At 38.1% G+C, this 22773-nt stretch overlaps 1 protein-coding gene across 1 annotated transcript in view; it reads left to right on the plus strand.

Moving 5' to 3' along the window:
- MAOB (monoamine oxidase B) overlaps positions 1-22773 on the plus strand; it is a 148702-nt gene that overhangs the window by 40286 nt on the left and 85643 nt on the right. Inside the window, exons 2-3 of the mRNA XM_006148865.2 lie at positions 3254-3348; positions 8858-8995. Of these exons, the coding sequence (XP_006148927.2) occupies positions 3254-3348; positions 8858-8995 (233 nt within the window). The remainder of the gene's footprint in view (positions 1-3253; positions 3349-8857; positions 8996-22773) is intronic.

Raw genomic sequence — 22773 nt, forward strand, 5'->3', positions numbered from 1 at the left:
TGGGTCCGGGACTCGAACCACAGTCGGCTACATGGGAGTTCAGCGACATAGTCATTTTCTATTTGTAAATTTTTTTCTATAATTTTCTTTTGTTTTAAGGTTTTTGCCAGAAGATGCGTGCATTCTCTGGAAAGAGACAGTGAGAAGGAAAGTGAGAAATCACCCCTCAAGGAGGATGATCAGACTGCAGTTCCTTTTCTTCCAATCTCTCCTGGGATTTTGGGCACATACCCACATGTGTCCTGTGTGATTTTCAAGCCACCAAGTCTGGCACTTGAACCATGGCGGGTCATGTGAGAGTTCAGCCAGCACCTTAACCAACACTCCACCTGCTGGCTCCATAATTTTAATTGATATATAATTATTGTATGTATTTATGGGAGATAGTGTATTATTTTCGATGCATGCATACAATGTGTAATGATCAGATCAGGATGACGAATACATCTAGGATGTCCAAATTTTATCATTACTTTGTGCTGTGGGGGGAAGGATAGGGAAATTTGCTTAAGAGACAGGAAATTTCAATTAGATAAGAGGAAAGAGTTCTAGAATACAGAGGCACAGTAGAGTAACTATAGTTAATAGCAGTTTGTTGTATATGTCTATTTATAGTTTTTTAAGGCATATAAGCATAGAGAACTCCATTCAGTGGTCTGATAAGCCCCTAATTTGTTTTAATACCTATTTATGCTTAGCATCAGATTTTAATTGGTAACTGCACTAATAGAAAATAGAGGAAAGAGTTCTAGAATACAGAGGCACAGTAGAGTAACTATAGTTAATAGCAGTTTGTTGTATATGTCTATTTATAGTTTTTTAAGGCATATAAGCATAGAGAACTCCATTCAGTGGTCTGATAAGCCCCTAATTTGTTTTAATACCTATTTATGCTTAGCATCAGATTTTAATTGGTAACTGCACTAATAGAAAGTACCTTTTGTTGAATATAAAATATTTCAGTGTATGCTAGTGTATGAGTGATGTATTTCCTTCTGAAACCTTTTGTTTAAGCCTCAGCATGCTCCATCAATTTATCTGAACTTGCTGATAACAGCTGTTACTATGGTTACATGTTATTTCATTTGTTGAAGTGATGTTTGATAAGAGAAATGTCATTGAATTATCTGTAATTCTGAATTTAAACAGAAGTGGGTTTTTTTTCCCTTTATGGAGATAAAATTAGGAAACCAGAGTTAAAAATTCAAGGCCTGTATTTCTAACCCAGGGTTGTGCAATGTGCTTGTGTGCACTGCATGGGGGTGGTGGACTTTGGGACCATTATTCCACTATCTGCAAGCATTGGCCTTGCCCCTAGGGACAGGGATGGGAAGATGGATTAACTTAAATAATGAAATGTCAAATCAGCCTTTCTAAAAAAATTTTTTTTCCTTTTAAGATCTCTGATAGACAGTGACTGAAGGCTTAGCTTTTCATTGTGGTTTCTAATGTGGGCTCATATTTTGTGTTTTATGGATTCTTATAAAATAAATATGTGTGTTTTCAAAACATGTTGATCCAAATAAAGTGACAGATATCTTTTGAAATGCAATTTCTCCCTGTAGCAAAAACTGGGAGGTTTGATCAACAAGGAGGATGTCCATCAGTCCTCATGGAAGGCAGTGTAGTATAGTGGTTGCTAACATAGACATTGGAGCCAACTAGCTCTGCTGTCTAGCTCTGCCACCTTCTTATGTGACCTTGGACACCTCTTTGTGCTTCAGTTTGCTCAGTCTCATAAAATGGGACTATCAGTAGTTCTTTATCTCATTGGGTTATTGTATGAGTTCATTGGTTTAATATATTAAAACATTTAGAACAGCGGCTCAACTGTCATGAGCATTATGAGTATATAGGTATCAGCCATTTTTGCAAAAATCTTTTTTTCCACTAGAGATATCTACAAGTCACTAAACGATAATTTTTAATAATTTTTTTACTGTAATTTGTAAGTTACGTGTAATAGTTATACATTGTTGTGGGGTATGATGTGGTTTTTCAAAGCATATATACAATGTGTGATCATCAAATCAAGGAAATACAAAATATCCACCATCTCCAACATTTATCATTACTTTGCACTTTTGAAAGTCACTGTACTGATTATTTGGAGGTACACTTACAAAATGGTCACTAACGAATAGGCTGAGAAAGAGATCAAGAAAACAATTCCATTTACAATAGCAACACACACATAAAAAATAAAAAACTCTCTACGTGGGAGTCCAGTGACATAGCCATTACTCTAACTGCTGGTCCTGAGAACTATAATTTTTGAAAGACACGATAGAAGCTGTTTTATTTATTTGTTAGACATAACAGCACTTTCGCATTTCTTTGCTTTCGTTTGATAAAACTCTGGCTAAATTCTATAGGAGTGGTTTTAAAGATGTAGGATTTTTAAGAACCCTGAGACCAAAAACTATATCCAGGATATATTAGTACCAAAAATTACATACACAAACACCATTCAAGCTTTGTACTTTGTCAACACTTACTGAACTCTACACTAAATGTGTAAAATTTATTGTATGTAAATTTATCTAAGTAAAACTGTTTTTCTAAAACTAGCTATGGAGTGGCAAGAATATAATGAACTCTCAATAAGTTGTTGTTGTTTTTTTGTTTTTGTTTTTTGTTTTTTTTTTTTTTTGGCTAAATTAGTAATACAATGGGTGCCTTCATGGAATCACTTCATTCTTCACTGGTGGATCACTTTGGGAAATTAGGGTACAAAAAGGGTCAAATTTTATGTCCCTGGTTTTGAAACTTTGTGTCAGCTTCCAAAAGTCGAATATTAACCATAAATCCCAGGTTCTTACACATGTTTTGAAGACACTCTTCCCAGTTTACTGGTTTTTCAGATTTACCCAGGAAATGAAGTGGCTAGACCTGATCCCTTGTCTGCTGAATTTCATGCATTTCTCTTGAATGTTGCCTTGTGTTTTCATTTATGTTGGCAGACATGCAATTTAAGATAGAACTTTGGTTAATGACTGAGGATTTTTTTTTTTTTTTTAATTTCAGACGTTTACCAAATATGGAGTCCTTTTTGTTCTTTCTAGAAATATTACTGGGGTTTCCAGGTTTGGACTCTGGGTCTCTGTTGAGAAACCCTACCCACTTGTAAATTGAATGTAACAGTAGACCATGTGTGGGAACCTACATGAACTTTTTTCATTGGCTGTTAGCAGGATAAATTTGAAGTCCTGTGAAGTATTTGATCCTGATGTCTTATTTCATTTCCTCCCAGGTATGGCAGCAGCAAAACTTCTGCATGACTGTGGCTTGAATGTGGTTGTTCTGGAAGCCCGGGACCGCGTGGGAGGCAGGACGTACACCTTGAGGGTAAGACGTCAAGGATGGGGTGGAAAAAAGTGGGCTGAAACTGAGTTTGGGTTTTGTTGCTGTTTTTGTTTTTCTTTGAAAGTCTTCCATTTCATTTGACACTTTCTGAGAGGGTAAAAATTACTCTGAAACATTCTTTGTAGTCTCTCCAGTTTGCCTTTCGTTTAACTATTTTCTTCTGCTCTCCCCCCTTTACTTTTTCATCTCATATAGAGTTAGGATTGAGGAAAAGGGAAATAGGTGTGTGTGTGTGTGTGTGTGTGTGTGTGTATGATGTAGAAAGAAAAATATCACAATTCTTTGTACTTTCCACCCCTGACTTTGAGGCTTTTCTAATACCAACACAATTTTCCCAACCAAACAAATTAAGCTTTTTAAAATTTTTTTCATCTGTTTATCTTTAAATTTATATTAATTGACAGATTATAATTGTATTATTACATTTATGGAATATAATGTGATGTTCTGATACATGTATTCAATGTGTAGTGGTTAAATCAAGGTAAATAACATATCATTCACCTCACTTGACATTTTCTCTGATAGCACATTTAAAATGTTCTCTTAGTTATTTTGATATATACAACAAACTCTTATTATTAACTAGTTACCCTATTTTAAAATAGATCTCAAAACATATTCCTTCTCTCTAGCTCAACTTAATACCCTTTGACCAATAACTCCCCATTCCCTTGCTTCCTTTTCCAGCCCCTTACCCCTTCCCAATCTCTGGTAACCATTATTCTACCCTCTACTTCGATTAATTCATTAGACTTCACTTATAAGTGAGATCATGTGATATTTGTCTTTTGGTACCTGGTTTATTTCATTTTAGTGTACTTTCATCTAGATTCATCCATATTGTCCCAAATGACGAAATTTCATTCTTATTTAAGGCTGAATAATACACCATTGTGTACATATGCACATTTTCTATATTTATTCATCTGTTGATGGATACTTAAATTAATTCTTTATCTTGTCTATTGTAAATGATGCTGCAATGAACATGAGAGTACAGCTATTCCTCCTGAATATTGATTTAAATTTCTTTAGATATACTGTATTCCAGGCAGTGGAATTGTGGGATCATATGGTAGTTCTAGTTTTATTATTATTTTTATTTTGGGGGGGGAGGTTTTCGCTATAGGGCGCGTGCGCTCGCCAGACAGACAGAGACATAGAGACAGAAAGCGAGAAATCACCCCCCAGGGGGGATGGTCACGCCGCAATCCCTTCTCCTCCATTCTCCTCTCGGGATCTTGGGCACGCACGCACGCGCGCCCTGCGTGAGATTTAAGCCACCGGGTCCGAGACGCGAACCGCGGTCGACTACGTGGAAGTCCAGCGACATAGCCATTACGCTAACTGCTGGTTCCCTAGTTTTATTATTTTTGAGGATCCTTCATACTGTTTTCCATAATGACGGCACTAATTTACGTTCCCAGCAACATTCCTTTTCTTTGCTCTGCACCCTTTTTAATGCTTGCTATCATTATCTTTTTGATAAAGGCCATTCTAACAGGTAAGACATGATATCTTATAGTGGATTAATTTGCATTTTTCTAATGATGCTGAGCATTTTTCTTTTCATGTGCCCATTGGTCATTTGTATGTCTGTTTTTGAGAACTGTCTGTTTTGACCTTTGCCTATTTTTTAATAAGGCTATTTGTTTTCTTAGTATCAGTTTGTTTGAGTTCCTTATAGTTTATATGTTGGATACTAGCTCCTTATCATATGCATAGTCTACAAATATGTTTTCTCATTCTGTGGGTTATCTCTTCACTTTGCTAATTGTTGTGCGATTTTACTTTCTTTCTTTTTTTCCAGAAGCTTTTTGGTTTTATGTAATCTAATTTGTCTATTTTTGCTTTTGTTGCCTGAGCTTTCAGAGTGATATGTAAAAGGTTCTTGCCCGGACCAATGTTATAGAGCTTCCCCCTTATGTCTTTTTTTTCCCCAGTAGTTTTAGTTTCAGGTTTTACATTTTAGTTTTTCATCCATTTTAAGTTGATTTTTGTACATGATGTAAGATAAAGGTCTAATTTCATTCTTTTGCACATAAATAACCAGCTTTCCCAGCACTATTTCTTTAATAGACTGCCCTTTCTTTATTGTGTATTTTTTTTACATCTTTGCTAAATATAATTGACTATAAATGCACGGTTTTATTTCTGGGATTTTTATCTTTTCTACTGGTTGGTGAGCCTCCATTTTTATGTCAGTACCATACAGCTTTTTTTTTTTTTTTTTTGAGAGGTTTTTGCTATAGGACATGTGCACTCACCAGAATGACAGAGAGAGACAGAGAGACAGAAAATGATAAATCACCCCCCGGGGGGATGGACATGCTGCAATCCCTTCTCCTCCATTCTCCTCTCGGGATCTTGGGCATGCACACACATGCGCCCGGCGTGAGTTTAAGTCACCAGGTTCGGGACTCAAACCACAGTCGACTACAAGGGAGTCCAGCGACATAGCCATTATGCTAATTGCTGGTCTCAGTACCATACATCTTTGATTACAATTCCCATATATTTTAATATTGGGTAGCATGATGTTTCAGCTTTGTTCTATTTGCTCAAGATTGTTTTGGCCATTCATGGTCTTTAGTGGTTCCATGTGAATTTAAGGATTTAAAATTTTTGTGTGTGTGAAAAATGACATTGGAACTTTGATAGAGATTGTGTTAAATCTTCAGATTATTTTGGGTAGTATGAGCATTTTAACATTAGTAATTTTTCCAATCCCTAAACATGAGATACCTTTCCTTTTGTTCACACAAACTGAATTTTTACATGCCTAATTTTCCTAATTTTTCTTCCACCTTATTGTTATAATTTTTAAATCAATTTTTATCATTTTATAAGTACTCTTAGTTCAGTTGCTAGTTAATTGTTTAAATTCTGACACTCTTACATAAAATTAATGATATTCTGTTCAACACAGAGTCAAGTAAAGCAACTTTCTTTTCAAGGAAATGCCCTACTTCCATACATTCAAGATTTAAGTGGCTATTTCCATTTTCTAATAGATAAGTCATAGAAAATTCTAACTTGCAGCTCATCTTTTGAAAAGATAGATGTTATATCTGATATTTTGTATTTATTGTTTACTGTGAGTCTTCTCCTCCAGCAATTGAATTTGTTCTCAATCAATATCTACTGAGTACCTACTATATGTCAAGCAAAGTGATCAGCAAAGCAGGATCTTGCTCCAAGGGGTTCATAATTTCTGGTGTACAGTGCCTGTTGTATTTGCCTAATTACAACCCATCAAGAGGAGTGCTTCAATGGGGGATGGATGCCTTGTTGGAATGGTGCCACAGGAAACTAAAGAGGGCATCTCACCCAGTCTTGAGAACCAGAAGCTTTCTGACTAAAAGTTTATCTGTAATTGATCCTGAGTATACTCTATACCCTAGTTATTTGTGATTTCATGCAGGTCTCTTAACTTATCCTAGCCCTTTCTGTCTCCTAGCCAGTTTTTGCCATTATATGTCCTGAATATTTCTCTTTACCATTGTCACATGGCAAGACCTTGCCCATCTTCCAAATTCTAGTTCACATATGTCCAGGATATCATCCTCTCTTATTCCAATCAAAAGCTACTTGCTAGGCCAGTCACAGCGATGCAAAGGATAGGGCATCACTGTGTGAAACAGACCACGTGGGAGGCCCAGGCTGATTCTAGACCAACCTAAATAGGTTGGGCATGGTGGTATGTCATTATACGTCTAATTAACTGACAGACTGGGACAAAAAATCACAACTTTGAAACTCTGTCAAAAATACCTGTCCTTCTCTTGCTCCTTCCTTTCTCTGTCTCTCCTCCTCTCAAAAAAAGATAACTTGCGGGAACCAGCAGTTAGCGTAATGGTTATGTTGCTGGATTCCCACGTAGTCGACCGTGGTTTGTGTCCCTGGCCCGGTGGCTTAAAACTCACGCCGGGCGCGTGTGTGTGCGTGCCCAAGATCCCGAGAGGAGAATGGAGGAGAAGGGATTGTGGTGTGACCATCCCCCCTGGGGGATGATTTCTTGCTTTCTGTCTCTATGTCTCTCTCTGTCTGTCTGGCGAGCGCACGCGCCCTACAGTGAAAATCTCTCCAAAAAAAAAAAATAGATAACTTGCCTTTCTTGTGTGATAATAATCACTTATCTGTTGCACATGTGGACAATTATTGCATGTGGTTTACAGGTTCTTACTGTGTACATCTTATCTCCTCCAGCTCTTGAAATCTTCACATTCCCTACAAAATAAGAGTGCTCTTTACATACAAGAGGTTGGTTTAGTTTTATTAACTGCTTAATTAAAAAAGAAACACCCTTCATTTATTCAGAAAATTTATTAGCAACTATTATAGGTGTTTGAAATACATTAATGAATAAAACAGAGATCTTTAACCTTGTGGAAATTATGTTAATTTTGATGTGTGGGAGACTGAATGGAGAAATAGAAAATAAATAATCAAAAATCAAAAACAAAGGAAGAGGATTTCTGATGTCCATGACTGAAAAGTACCAGGTTTTACTCGGATATATTCAGAGATAGAGAGGTATTCTATTTATTTCTTATTCAAAGTTGATTCAAATGAAGTTGATTCAAAATATGGAACAAAAATACCCTTAAACATAAAAGCAGTTTCACGGTTCATGTGATGACCGAACATCTGTTAGTGCTTTCAGATGTCTGGATTAGCAAACCGTATAAAAAGTAAAATGTCCTTTCTCGCCTTTTTTGTTTCTTCTTAGCATTTGGTCTCTCAAAATTAGTCTAATGAACACAGAGATTATTAGAGAACACAGAGAAAATTAGTCTAACGAGTACAGAGATTCAGCAACAATTTAAAGCTTACAAATTCAGGGCACTAAAGATCAAACCATATCCTGTTATATTGTGAATGATGAGTTGAAAAGCCTCTTGCTTATTCAGCATTGAGTCCATTTTGCTTTAAACGGAAGATTGATTTGATACCTATTAAGTTGTGTGAATGAAGTAGAGTTGAGAACAGAATCCATTTTTCCATGGATATACCTGAAGATGTTTCTATAGCTTGTTGTCATAGTCCATTCTGTTGTTAATAACAGAAAATACCTGAGTGTGGGCAATTTAAGAGAATAAAGGTTTATTCACGTCAGAGTTCAGAGTCTGAAGGTCCAGGGGTCATACCTGGTGCCTCATAACATGGAGGAAAGCAAAAGAGCATGCATCTTTGTCCATGTGTCTCTGTTTTGATCTCATTTCCTCACTTTATAAAACCCATAATCCTAATCTTCTCCCAAAGGCTTCATCTTCCACACCATGGTCAGATTATGTTTTCACCCTCTTCATTTTATCACAACCAAATCCCAACAAATGAATTGGTGGGGGTGGGTGGTGGGGTGGAGGAGGCATTCAAACCATAGCACCTGTGAAATGTCATTTTTCTTATTTCAGGACTGTCTTTTCTAACTTTAGCAATATTTTCACAAATATTTGCTTTTATTTTCTTTACTATGGGAAAACAGAACCAAAAGGTTAAATATGTGGACCTTGGAGGATCCTATGTTGGACCAACTCAAAATCGAATCTTAAGATTAGCCAAGGAGCTGGGATTGGAGACCTATAAAGTAAATGAAGTTGAGCGTCTGATCCACCATGTAAAGGTAAGTTAGGGTCAAACTTTGAAGGATTTAAACGTTTCTCTATGGGTATTTTCCTGTGTGAGCTCCAGATCATTCTCTCAGACAATCTTCTGTATTTCTGGGTGATGTATGTGAATTATAAGTTTATTTTAGACACTCTAAGAATGTTTTTACTTTTATCTAAGGGAAATTAGGTAGATATTATAAAGCTACTGAGGATAAACCTACTATAGACAAAGTAATAATGCCCATTTGGTAAAATATTTAACAAAACAAATAGAGAAAAAGCATTTATGATTTTATTTGTTAAATATCTCTTAAAATACCTGGGACTTTTAATGTTATACGAAAACCTCTGTAAAATTTCACAAATGCTGTCCTAGACTTACTTTGTAAAGACTATTTGCAATATATCTGAAGGACTGTTTTGAATTTTTATCATTGTGTCCTATATATCAGCTAACATTACTCTTTGGAGACATAAAAGTGGCTCAAATCTCAAATCCCATCTTTTGTGAGAAAGCTCCACTGATCTCCCCAAGATTTCTGTGAATTTACTGGGTCTTTCATTCCTATGATCATCTGTGGTTGATGATTCTTGCTTTCACAGCCCTTATGCTCACTCACATCTCATGGCTCATGACTCTTTTGTTCCCTTTCTTTGCTCTATGCCAACCTCAGTTCAAACTCATCTTTTGGTCTTGATTTTCCCCAGACCACCCCAAGCATTTGTGTGCAGCAGACATGACTAGAGTTTGGAACAACAGAAGGCTTTTAAATTGCAGAAACACAAACAGCTTAGAACTGAAAACTTGACATTTTAATACCCCCTTAGACCAAAGTACCTTTGGAGATTTCTCACTGGTTACATTTCCCTTTGGTTTCCAATCTCCCACCACGTTATTGGATTTCACACCCTCTTCACGTGATTAAATGCTGTGCATAGGGAACTGGATATCACATGGCTGACCATGGTTCAAATCCTAGTCCTGGCAGCTTGGAAAAAAAAATTCAGGATACATGTGCATGTGTGCCCTAAATCCTGACATGGAGAAACTGAGGAAAAAAAGAATTTCAGTGGAATCATGCCACATAGGGGGATTCTGCCTATTTGTGTGTGTCTTTCTCTTACACACAAGTGCATGTACTTTCTGGCAATTAAAAAAAAAGTTACTGATATTTACTGCCCAGCAGAGTCACCTACTATGAGCCCCATCTCAGAGTCCCACAGAAGAACTGACAGAAGTAGCAGATGTTTTGAATTTCAGTGTTTCCTCCTACTTCCTTACATGCCCTATAGGTGGAAGTAAGCAGTATCAAGACATATCTCTCACTGGTAGGAAAAGACAGAAGAAACCTCTAGCAATTATTATTTACATGATGACTTTGATATTATCAGATTTGATATTTTTATATTATTTGTGGGTGATAATATCAAGAAGGACAGATAAAAGACCATATATTATGAGAAACTTAATAAATCAATAACTAAGTATCTATTTAATTTGGCATAATGTGGGTAAAAGTTTTAAGTTATAAATTAGTGTTCTGATTGATCTTCAGATTTTGTTTTATAAACCTTTGCTTCTATATGCCTCTAGTAGAAAATGAGACCCATGAGTTAGAAATGAAAATGTAGCATGGTGAGAGTGTGATTTGTTGAACATCAATCAGCAGTTCTTGGTAAACAGCTTCTGTTGGTTTCTTTGCTTTTTTAAATGTAGGCTATGTTGACTGATTTCTTAGTCCTTCTTTATTCTATCCCTAAGACATGCAGAGATTGCCTTCTCAGAACACTAGAATCTCCTAGATTTTGCCAGAAAAAAAGAGATTATATTCACCTTTCTGTCTATGCGTGTGCAGGAATTTTTGTCAGTTCAGAGCTATGTCCAGGATGCTTGCTTTTTTTATCCCCTTCATAATTTTTTTTTTGAGAGAATTTTGCTATAGGGTGCGTGTGTTTGCCAGAAAGACAGAAAGACAGAGAGACAGAAAGAAAGCGAGAAATCAGCCTCCGGCAGGGATGGCCACATTGCAGCCCCTTCTCCTCCATCCTCCTCTTGGGATCTTGGGCATGCATGCACACGCACCTGGCATGAGTTTAAGCCACCAGGTCTGGGACTCGAACCATGATCAACTACATGGGAGTCTAGCGACATAGCCATTCCGCCATCTGTTGCTCCCTCCCCTTCATAATCTTTATTATTATTATTATTATTATTATTATTATTATTATTATTATTATTATTATTATTATTATTATTATTATTATTATTATTATTATTATTATTATTATTATTATTATTATTATTATTATTATTATTATTATTATTATTATTATTATTATTATTATTTTTGGAGAGGTTTATGCTACAGGGCGCGTGCGCTTGCCAGACAGACAGAGAGAGACAGAGACAGAAAGTGAAAAATCACCTCCCAGGGGGGATGGTCACGCTGCAATCCCTTCTCCTCCATTCTCCTCTCGGGATCCTGGGCACGCATGCACACGCGCCCGGCATGAGTTTTAAGCCACCGGGTCCGGGACGCGAACCACGGTCAACTACGTGGGAGTCCAGCGACATAGCCATTACACTAACTGCTGGTTCCTGTCCCCTTCATAATCTTAACAAATGACATTTAGACCCTTGTTTGAGAGAGATTGCTCACAGTCATCCATTGCAGAAACAATGTTACACAAGTAATTTCTCAGTGATGGCCAAATATATTGCTGCCTTAGACTATTTTCAATAAGCCATGTGCAGATAAGAAAATACAAGTAATTAAGCAATATCTCTGGGTGAAATACATATGCCAACACTACTCTATAAAATTTAAAAATGCAATTGTTTTCTAATTATTACAAAAATAAAGCATGTTTACTGTCAATTATAATTACAAAATATGGAAAAAGAAAAACAATGAAAAAAAAACCCTCTATAATCCTATCCTGAGAAAATTGCTCTAAAATATTGTCTTGATTTATAGATTTTCATATTCTTACATTGTTATTTTCTGACCTCTGCTGGAGGAAATGGGAAATAGCAGTGCATTTAAAAATATTATATGCATTTGTGTCTGTTTTATATGCTCATTTACTCTCTAATTCTCATTGAGACAAAATGAAACACTAATGATGTGATGAAACCAAGGTTTTGCAATCATTTTATTATTATGTTTTTTAAAGAGATTTTTTGCTATAGGGTGTGCTCATCAGAGAGACAGAGAGACATGGAGAGAAAGAAAGTAAGAAATCAACCTCCACGAGGAGATGGCCATACTGCAAGCCCTTCTCCTCCATTCTCCTTTCAGGATTTTGGGTATGCAATTACACGAACCTGGTTTGAGTCTGAAGCTGCTGAGTCCAGAACTTGAACCACAAATGGCCATGTGGGAGTCCAGCACCTTAACCACTGCGCCACCTGCTGGCCCCCAGTTTTATAATCTGGACAAAGGTGCCAAGTTAATCTTGTGGTCATGTTCAGTGAAGAACTACATAATAATAAACAATAAGAAAGATCTTATAACTAAGAAGCTTTCCCCAAACTAAATACTTCTACACTATTGCTACTTGTATGTCTTTGGCCACATGAAAATTTTCTGTTTTACTCTTTAAAAAGCATCTCAGATGGTTTCATCTCTTTCTGAAATTACTGACAAGAACTCTGACATTCTATTTCCTACTACATGCCAGAGAATGTAGTTCAGAAACTTGTCTCCTCTCTCATGGAAGGTGGCACTTTGGGCATTAGGATATTGCCATTACCTATTTAAATTACTATCCTTAAGTGCAATATGGTTCATGTGAATATATATTTGTGCCTTGTTTTATCAGTGAACCTGCATTCATTTCTTAATCTGAACCCTAAGAGTATCAAATATGCTACTTGCCATATTGTGAGATCCTGCTGCTTGAATCAGTCTATTGAAGGCATCTGCTTTTTAAATTTCTTACATGATTGTTAATGGAATATGGAACTTCCTGTGCAGCCTTAATAATGTTAGGCTGAGGCACTTGGATAGACTACTTGATGTTGAAATTGATGAAATTGAGCTACTCAGAAAAGGGGAAAGGTATAGCAGCTCATGATGGGCTAGCTACCCAAATGGAAGGGCATCTTTTCTCAAGAGAGGATGCCTCCCAGCATCACCAGTTCTCTGGTTGTTGTGAAAGAAATAGTCTACTGATAGACGGGGTGTTTTCATGCTGGCCCATAAAAGAGATCCATAATCTCCTGGTGTACTGTGAGGAACAGGCCCCTTTACTGTCTGGATCCTCTGATTTAATTATTGGTGGAAAAAATGATCACTTCAACTCAAATCTATATAACTTTAGAAGGTCTAAAGTTAGTGATGTAACTGTTATTATTTAACATTTATTGTTAAGCATTTACTGAGGGTTTTGCTATGTTTTACACATAGTCATCCTTATTTTTACTTGCATAGTTTAGAAGGCAGCTCTTCAGAAGCCTTGGAAGTGACTTGCAAAAATTGTTTTCTTTTAAAATATATAGAATAATTTTTTGAAACATAAAAACAAAAATTTCTTAAGAAATCCTGTTGTATTTTTGGCTTGCCTCTTCCTCTTTCAGTGTGTGTGTGTGTGTGTGTGTGTGTGTGTGTGTGTTTGTATGTGCGCACGTGTGCTTGTTTTGTCGTTTGGTTCTTGTTCTTTTGGGTTCTTAGGTTGAAGAAGTTGGAGACAATTATGAGGTTTGGCTATCAGCAAATAAAATTTCTCAGTTTCAGAAACTTTCATCAGTCAAAATTTGAAACTAAATTCCAAAGTACCTGTGTAATTGCTTTAGGACTGAAGGCTAAACTGTTTAGAGTTCAGTCAATGTAAAGATATAGTGTGGCTTAAATTAAGACCCAACTCCATACTGATAATCATTTCTAAACTTCAGCTTTCTGGAGAAACTGAGCAAAGGTACAGTCTGGTCTTAGCCTACATCCCAGTGGGTAAAACCCAAGTTCATTGTCAAAGTCCCTTTTGTATTATATACAGTCAGCTTGAATGCTGAAGAGGAATGTGAATGAGGAGACATCTCTCATATATGTTGCCGGCTTGTTGCTGCTGTAACTGCTATTGCTCAACCAACTTCATGGAGCATTTGGTATAATCTCTCAGTCTTTCCCAACTCTGAAATCAAACTGAAAACATGGTACATGAAAAACACATAAAGACAGAGAGAGGAAATTGTAGATACCTATCTACAGTACCATTTCAATGACTTTCTTGATTAACCTATCTCTCAGTATTGGAAACAGCAACAGAATTTAAGTAGAAATACAATCGTGTTGGCTGGTCCTGTGGCCTAATAGTTAAGGGAGTAGGATTCCACATGACCAACTGCACAGTTGAAGTCCCAAATATGGCAGTTTGAGAAACATGCTGTGTGTGTGTGTGTGTGTGTGTGTGTGTGCGCGCGCATTTGTGCCAAAAATCCAGAAAGGAGGGCTTGCAGCATAACCATTTTCCATGGAGGAAGCTTTCCCCTCTCCCTCTCTGCCTCTCTATCTCTCTGTCTCTCTCTGGCAAGTGTATGTGTCCTTTAGCCAAAAATAAAACTAATGAGAGAGAGAGAGAGAGGAGAGAGAGAGAGATAATATTGAGAAATAAAATATTTACATGATAATTGCATTTAGCAAATGAAAATAGTCCTGTCAAATAGGATCCTGCATTCTCTGGAGACCAGTAAACCAGAAGTGCCCAGCCTTCTCCAGGCCCTTAGTATACCCTTCTCCATGCCTTTATCCCCAATTGTATTAATCCAGGGAAGCCTGGATCAAAGTACAGAGTGCACTTGTTTCTGTCATGATGACAGAAGTCTCCAGGAACAGGTTAGACAAACTCTTGTATTTCACCCAGGAACAGCTGCCCATTTCACATGAACTTCACACATGCCACATCGAGCTTACTGGCTCTTTGAGAGTCTGTGTTATCTGAGGTGGATTTAATGAACTTTCTCTTGTGCTCCCCACCACACTCCATTTTACTTATTATTTGTTGGAAACAAATGTCTTATCATTGTGGGAGATTTTTTTCCAAAGGAAAAAAACTGTGGAGAATAATAATTTCCTCTTTAGCGAGTGAAACCCATTTGTCTAGTGATCATTCTGGTCCTTATGCTAAGTTTTTCTAGAAACCAAAGTGCTTGTTTATGTTCTTTAGAGAAAGAATACAGGTAGTTGTTGAGCATGTGACTATTTGCCAAAAAATTATGCCTTTAATTGCTGGATTTGGAGCAACATTTTGAGATATGAAATTAATTTATCCTAGGTCTCTGAGGTTCCCATTTGGAACTTAACATATGATTGAAAACATATTCTTTGTGTACACACACACACACACACACACACGCATGCCCACACTCATCTGGATAAACTTAATGATGACCACAGATATAGGTAACACAGACTTAATTTTTTTTTCTTTTTTTGTCAGAGGGCACGTGCACTTGCCAGAGAGAGAGAGACACAGAAAGAGGGAGAGGGAAAAATCATCTCCAATGGGGAATAGTCATGCTGCAATCCCTTCTCCTTCATTTCTCCATCTCGTTGTGGGGCTGGGATTTGAACCATGTGGTTGGCTATGTGGGATCTAATTGCCTTAATCACCATGCCATGGAACTGGCTCCATAGAGTTAGTTTTAAATTACACTATGCATGGAAGGTAGAGAATGTATAAAATTCTATTACTATTATTTTGAAATTCACTAATAAAAACAAAGTGATAGTTGAAAATTGTTCAAAACTTTATAGCATCTATACAGTGAGACTTTAGGGTATGGCCAAGAAGTTTATAGGAGAGATGATAGGGGGCCCAGCTCACTAAAAGATGGTGGCTAGTAAGGGAACCACGTAATAGGTTAAAGAGCTTTAGCAGTTTGTATTGCCAAGTGACTGACAGAAGTACACGATGGCCTAAAATGCCTTAGCCTGTCTTTCTATGCCCTCTGCAGCAGCAGCCTGCAGAAAAGCTGTGACATGGTTCCCAGTTTATCACGTGGCCCATCCTTTTTTTTTTTTTTTTTTTTTTGGCCTCTACTGCTACTAGGAGGTAATAACAATGGTTCAATGGTTATGTTACTCTGATATGGACATGTAGGACCTACCAAATGTTTTCAGTCCCAAAATAACTGCAGCTTATTTAGTTGTGAACTAGAAGTTTTATCACCACGTCATAAGTAAGGACATAAAGGCTAAAGGGATTAATTGCAAATGTCAGCAAGCTGTGGGTTCAGAGAATGAGTTGAGGTTGTTTGGGTGCTGAGAACACATCATAAAGAGCTCACCACCTGTTGGAAAGTGGGGAAGAGGGACTATTTCTGTCATTTCTTTCAGAGCCTTATTACCCAGCTGGCGTCTACCTTTCTACCTTTCTTCCTGCCAAACTTGCACAATCACATATTGGAAAAATCAAGTTCAAGATCCTTCTTTCCTTTAAACTTTCCAAAACTGATTAGTTATTCCAATGATTCTTTCTCAAGCCCCATACCCTCTTTATTTTCCTGATTATACCATTAAATATTATTATTATTATTTCTTTTTTTGGAGAGGTTTTCGCAATAGGGCACGTGTGCTCGCTAGAAAGACAGAGAAAAGACAGAAAGCGAGAAATCGTTCCCCCCAGGGGGGATGGCCATGCCGCAATCCCTTCTCCTCCATTCTCCTCTTAAGATCTTGGGCACATATGCACACAGGCCCGGTGTGAGTTTAAGCCACCAGGTCTGGAATTCGAACTGTGGTCGACTACATAGGAGTTCAGTGACATAGCCATTACGCCAACTGCTGGTCCCATATACCTTTAAATATGATTTATTCTTCCATTACGAAAAGAGACAGAAAGAGATAGACAGACAACACTCCCAAGAGTGTCCCCATACCATGAACCACCCCACGCCAACTGCTGGTCCCATATACCTTTAAATATGATTTATTCTTCCATTACAAAAAGAGACAGAAAGAGATAGACAACACTCCCAAGAGTGTCCCCATACCATGAACCACCCCTATCCCCAGTATGCCCAGGATCATGGGCAAGTATGTGCCCTGCATATTTGGGGAGGTTTCCAGACTTAACTGGGAACCCTCTCATGTGGATCAACCTCCCAGAGTGTTGCAATGCACCACTGTCTTCCCTTTTTTTTTTTTAAGAGTTTTTGTTATAAGGCACGTGCACTTGCTAGAGAGACAGAGAGACAGAAAGCGAGAAATCACCCCCAGGGGGATGGCCACACCGCAATCCCTTCTCCTCCATTCTCCTCTCGGGATCTTGGGCACTCACGCCCACATGCCACTGGGTCCAGGACTCAAACCGCTGTTTACTACTTGGGAGTCCAGTGGCATAACTATTTCACCATCTGCTGGTCCCTGTCCTCCTCCTTTACCTGCTTACATTTTGCTAAAACCTGTTGTGAAGTAAGATGAATATTTTTTGGTTACTTGTACTTCAAGATTTTAGATATGTGTGTACACACACACACACACACACACACACACACACACACATATATGCATATTTTGTTCATTTTAACATTTTTGGATTCCTATTTTTATACTTTCATATAGAGAAAGTTTTGAAGACTGCTTTTTGATTCATGACTATTTCACAAATCTTTTTCAATGTCATTAAAAGCTCTTTTGTAAGTACTTTTTTTATTTTCAATTTGCCAGAGGGCATGATACTAGACAGAGAGACAGAGAAAGAGAGGGAAAATGAGAAAGCACCTCCCATGGGGGATGGTCATGCTGCAATCCCTTCTCCTCCATTTCTCCCTCCTTTCAGGATTTTGGGCACACATGCACATGCACTTGGCATGTTTTCCAAATGGATAGGTCCAGGACTTGAAATGTGGAGCTGGCCATGTGGAATCTAGTTGCCTTAACCACCACACCACAGGTAGGCCCAGGTCTATTTTAAATAGATGCATAAGGCTGTGTCATATGAACACTCCATAATATCATGGATATTTAGCTAATCAGTTACAATGAATTAAACATCTATATACCATTCAAATAATCCATCATTTACTGAACATTTAAAATGTGTAAGGTTGTGAGCATAATAATTAAATTTGAGACAATTTGGGTTGCAGACAGTATGAGATTTGAAGAATCAAAGATTTTCTTCTCAGTATTAAATGAAATAAACAGAACAAAAAAAGAACAGGGAAAAATGACTAATAAAGCAAAAAATAAAAATAAAATAAAAGGATTCCCCTCCCATAATCAAACTGGGAAAAGAGAACAGCCTTAGATAATAAAATTGGAAAATTGAAAGCAAGGAAAACTCCTGACTACTTGACCTCTAGAGTTGTACCACTGCTGAAAGCCAATGTATTACAAGTAAAAGCCAATAATCACTACAACTCTTTCCAGCAGTTTCTCTTAGAAATTCTAGACTCGTAAATACTTGGTCCAAATTATCCAGCAAACAGTTTTGCTGATGTTTTGCCATTTGCCCTACCTGATGATCCTAGGACACCTACTTTATGATTACCTACAACCTGTGACACATAACCAAACATTTGTCAAGAACAGTACTCCACTTCTATCACAAAGTAATGGCTCAGAAGAAGGAATTCAGGAATGGATGGGCTTTGTTAAAATTGCTGTTAAACATTAAATATACCTAAATAAAAATTTAAATTTAGGGGTGCCCGCAGTTGGCATAGTGTTATGGCACTGGACTCCTACATGGACCACGGCAGTTCGAGTCCTGGACCTAGTGGCATCAAACTCATGCTGGTTACATGAGTGTGCATACCCAAATCCCAAGAGGAGAATGGAGAAAGGATTGCAGCATGGCCATTCTCCCTCCTCCCACCCCAGGGAGTGATTTCTCACTTTCTGTCTATCTTTCTGTTTCTCTGGCAAGCGCATGTGCCCTATAACAAAAATCTTCGTCTCTAAAAAGATAAATAAATATAAAGAATTGGAGAAATTATGATGATAGCACAGAATGTGTCATTTAAAAACTTTTTTTCCCCACTAGAACAAGCATGCACTTGCCAGGGATAGAAGGAGAGAATCAAAGAGAGGGGGAGAAGGAGAAAGCACACCTTATGGGGGGTGGCCATGTTGCAATCCCTTGTCTTCAACTCTCCTTCCAGGATTTTGGGCACGCACACACACACCTTGCTTGTTTCTCAAGCTCCTGTGTTTGGGATTCATATAGCGCAGTTGGCTATATGTGATTCAGCTGTCTTAACCACCAGGCCATGGAGCTGGCCTTATAAAAGCTTTTATATAGTAAAAACAAACAAACAAAATTAAATGCAACAAAATAAAAATGTAGGGAAGGTGAGAAGAAGAAGGGTAACAGCTACTGAAATCTTTCATAGCATGGAATCAATCTATACCAAAATTAAAGTTGTAGTTAATGAAAAACAAAGATTCAAATCTTTTTTTTTTTTTTGGAGAGATTTTCACTGTAGGGCGCGTGCGCTCGCCAGACAGACAGAGAGAGACATAGAGACAGAAAGCGAGAAATCACCCCCCAGGGGGGATGGTCACGCCGCAATCCCTTCTCCTCCATTCTCCTCCCGGGATCTTGGGCACGCACGCACACGCGCCCGGCGTGAGTTTTAAGCCACCGGGTCCGGGACACGAACCGCGGTCGACTACATGGGAGTCCAGCGACATAGCCATTACGCTAACTGCTGGTTCCCAAAGATTCAAATCTTTCTCTAATTGTCATTTTTTTTAAAAAAACTTAATACTGCAGAGCTCTTTCAGGAACTGATATCTTTTGTGGTTTATGAAACATTTATTTGAAGTTCAGCACTTCCTTCAGTTCATATCAGTTTGTATTTTTTTTTTTTTTTGGAGAGGTTTTTGCTATAGGGTGCGTGCGCTCGCCAGACAGACAGAGACAGAGAGATAGAAAGAGAGAAATCACCCCCCAGAGGGGATGGCCACGCCGCAATCCCTTCTCCTCCATTCTCCTCTCGGGATCTTGGGCACGCACGCACACGTGCCCGGCATGAGTTTAAACCACCAAGTCTGGGACTCAAACCGCGGTTGACTACGTGGGAGTCCAGCGACATAGCCATTACGCTAACTGCTGGTCCCATATCAGTTTGTATTTCTTCCATTAAATCCAAGTACATTTATGTCGTTTGAAGTAGCAAATCTATTATGATTCAATTCTCATATATTTTTATTTCTTTCTTTACCCTTTTCTCCCTTTTATCTCTTCTCTCTTCTGCCCTTTCTCTCTCCATTTGTTCCTTTATCTATCCATCCATTCTTTGATCCATCTTCCTGTCTTACAGCTGCTTATAAAGAGGTCTAGGATGTCATACCCCAAATGTTAGAGCTGTTTTTTGTGTGTGTGTTTTGTTTTTAATCTGGGTTGTGCAATACCAGGTAATTTGTTGCTTCCTCCTTTGTACATTTTAATATTGTTAGAAGTTTTATAGAAAGGTCCTCTCATTTTTATTTTTAAAAATGTAGACACAGACTACTTTGGAGAGCAGATGACCTATGAGAAGTTAGGCCTAGTGTTTTCATTGGATCTCTGTTCCTCTCCTCTGCCTAGGCAGTAGTCTCCGGGATTACATATCCATCAACAGTAACCAAACTGCTTCCAGCCAGGCTTAATGACTGAGCTTGGATCCTTTGAGTTTAGGCAATCTAGATCCCGAAGCAGCTGTTCTAATGCAGAACCTCAATGACTCTTATCCTGGTAATACTGGGCTGCCAAGTATTCCCAGTCTCTCTCTCTCTCTCTCTCTCTCTCACACACACACACACACACACTTTTTTTTTGGAGAGGTTTTTGCTATAAGGTGTGTGCACTCGCCAGACAGAGAGAGACAGAGATACAGAAAATGAGAAATCATCCCTCAGGGGGGATGGCCACGCCGCAATCCCTTCTCCTCCATTCTCCTCTCGGGATCTTGGGCATGCACGCACACGTGCCCAGCATGAGTTTTAAGCCACCGGGTCCGGGACTCGAACCGCGGTTGACTAGTGGGAGTCTAGCGACACAGCCATTACACTAACTGCTGGTCCCCACACACTCTTCATCATGACCTTTTGTGAAACCTTAGCCATAGTATTTATGCCTTTGTTCCTTTATTTCTCCATTTCAAAAGAGTGATAATTATACCTATCCTGCTTATTGTTTTCAACTTTTAAAAAGTATTAACAGAAGACATTAACGTCATGGTCACCAGCAAGCCTGCTGTGACACACTGAAGATCCTAAGAACATCTTGATAGGAAGGATAGAATCTGTTTACTTTCTTTTTTGAAGGCATACTTTTCCAGTAGTCTCTGGGGAGCCTTCTACCAAGTAACAATTTAATCATGAGACATCAGTTAAAACAGCTTTATAAATTCTTTTCAAAAAAGAACCAGGACAATAATGCGTCCTGAAAAGTCTTCATAGGCTTTTATTTATTTATTATTCATCACTGTACATCTTTACAGCATATAATATAGTTTTTCAAAGCATGCCTTGCATGTCAATCAAGTCCAAGATATTAACCATGTACATCATCCTCGACAGATAACTTTCCATTATTGTGTCAAATGTCTTTTTCCTAAGCTCCCACACCCCCACCCACCACCCCCTCTTGTACAGTCTCTGACATCTACACTTGCCATCCTGGCTATCATATCTTCCAATCTTTCAGTTTCCGCCTTAGAATGCTGACATGCTATATACTGAGTGAAGGCTCTTATACACTGAATTGTGAACTTCTCTTCCTTTAAGTCTAATTTCTTCCTTTGTTTCCTGTATTATAGGCTCAGCATGTGACTACAACTAAATTCACATGCCCAGGCAAATAGGCTAAATTATTGATCATAGAAAAAAAAATAAAATGCTCTTTTCTGGTTGTGTCACTGTCTTTTTTTTTTTTCTTCTTCTTCTTCTTCTTTTTCTTTTTCTTTCTTTCTATTTTTTAGATTCCTTTTTGGGCCAGCCCTGTAGTCTACTGGCTAAAGGAAGTCAGATCCTATTTGGCCAACTAAGGAGCTTGAATTCCACTCAGATTCAAATGAAATGGAGAAGGGATTGTGGTGTGACCATGTCCTATGAGGGTGTGCTTTCTCCCTCTGTCTCTGTCTGATGAGTGCATGCACCTTCTGGCAATATTTTTTTTAATTGCCAGAGAGTGTGTGTGCTTCCTACAGAAAATGAAAGAAAGAGAGAGAGAAATGGAGAGAGACATCTCCCCCCATGGGGTGTGTTTTCACCACAATCCTTTTTACACCATCTCTCCATCCCATCAGGATCCCGGGCATGTGCATGCATGCCCACCAGGACCAGGATTCAAACTGAGAAATAAGGGGATAACTTTATGGAAGGCATAGATACTTTTCATTTGACCAGCCGTGCAATATCCGGCTCCCTAGGCACAGGGTTTAGCCACTGTGCTACCAGGCCAGATTATAACCTTCTAAGTTTCCTTCAGCTCCAGTTTGACTTCTTTAGGCCCTGGAATATGGGACAGTGGTTATTTTTAATCCCAATTGAGACCCTTTCCTCCAAGTTTCTAGTGGCTGAGCTGGCACTCTTATAGAGCTGTCAGGAGAAAGGAACCATATCAAGGTTTTTCAATCTCTCAGTAACTCAAGTTTCAAGAATTAAAATTCCTTAATTTTTTGACATATGAATGAAATCTGGGGATGCTCATTAAAATAGTTAAAACATCAGTATCCAATAAAAGTATAATGTGTGCACCTATGTAAATTTAAATTATCTAGTAGCCTTATTAAAAAAATGAAAAGAAACAGGTGAAGTTAATTTTAATACTGCATCTTATTTAACCCAGTATATCCGAA

The sequence above is a fragment of the Tupaia chinensis genome, unplaced genomic scaffold (assembly GCF_000334495.1).
Source record: "Tupaia chinensis unplaced genomic scaffold, TupChi_1.0 Scaffold000248_1, whole genome shotgun sequence".
Classification (NCBI taxonomy): Eukaryota; Metazoa; Chordata; class Mammalia; order Scandentia; family Tupaiidae; genus Tupaia; species Tupaia belangeri.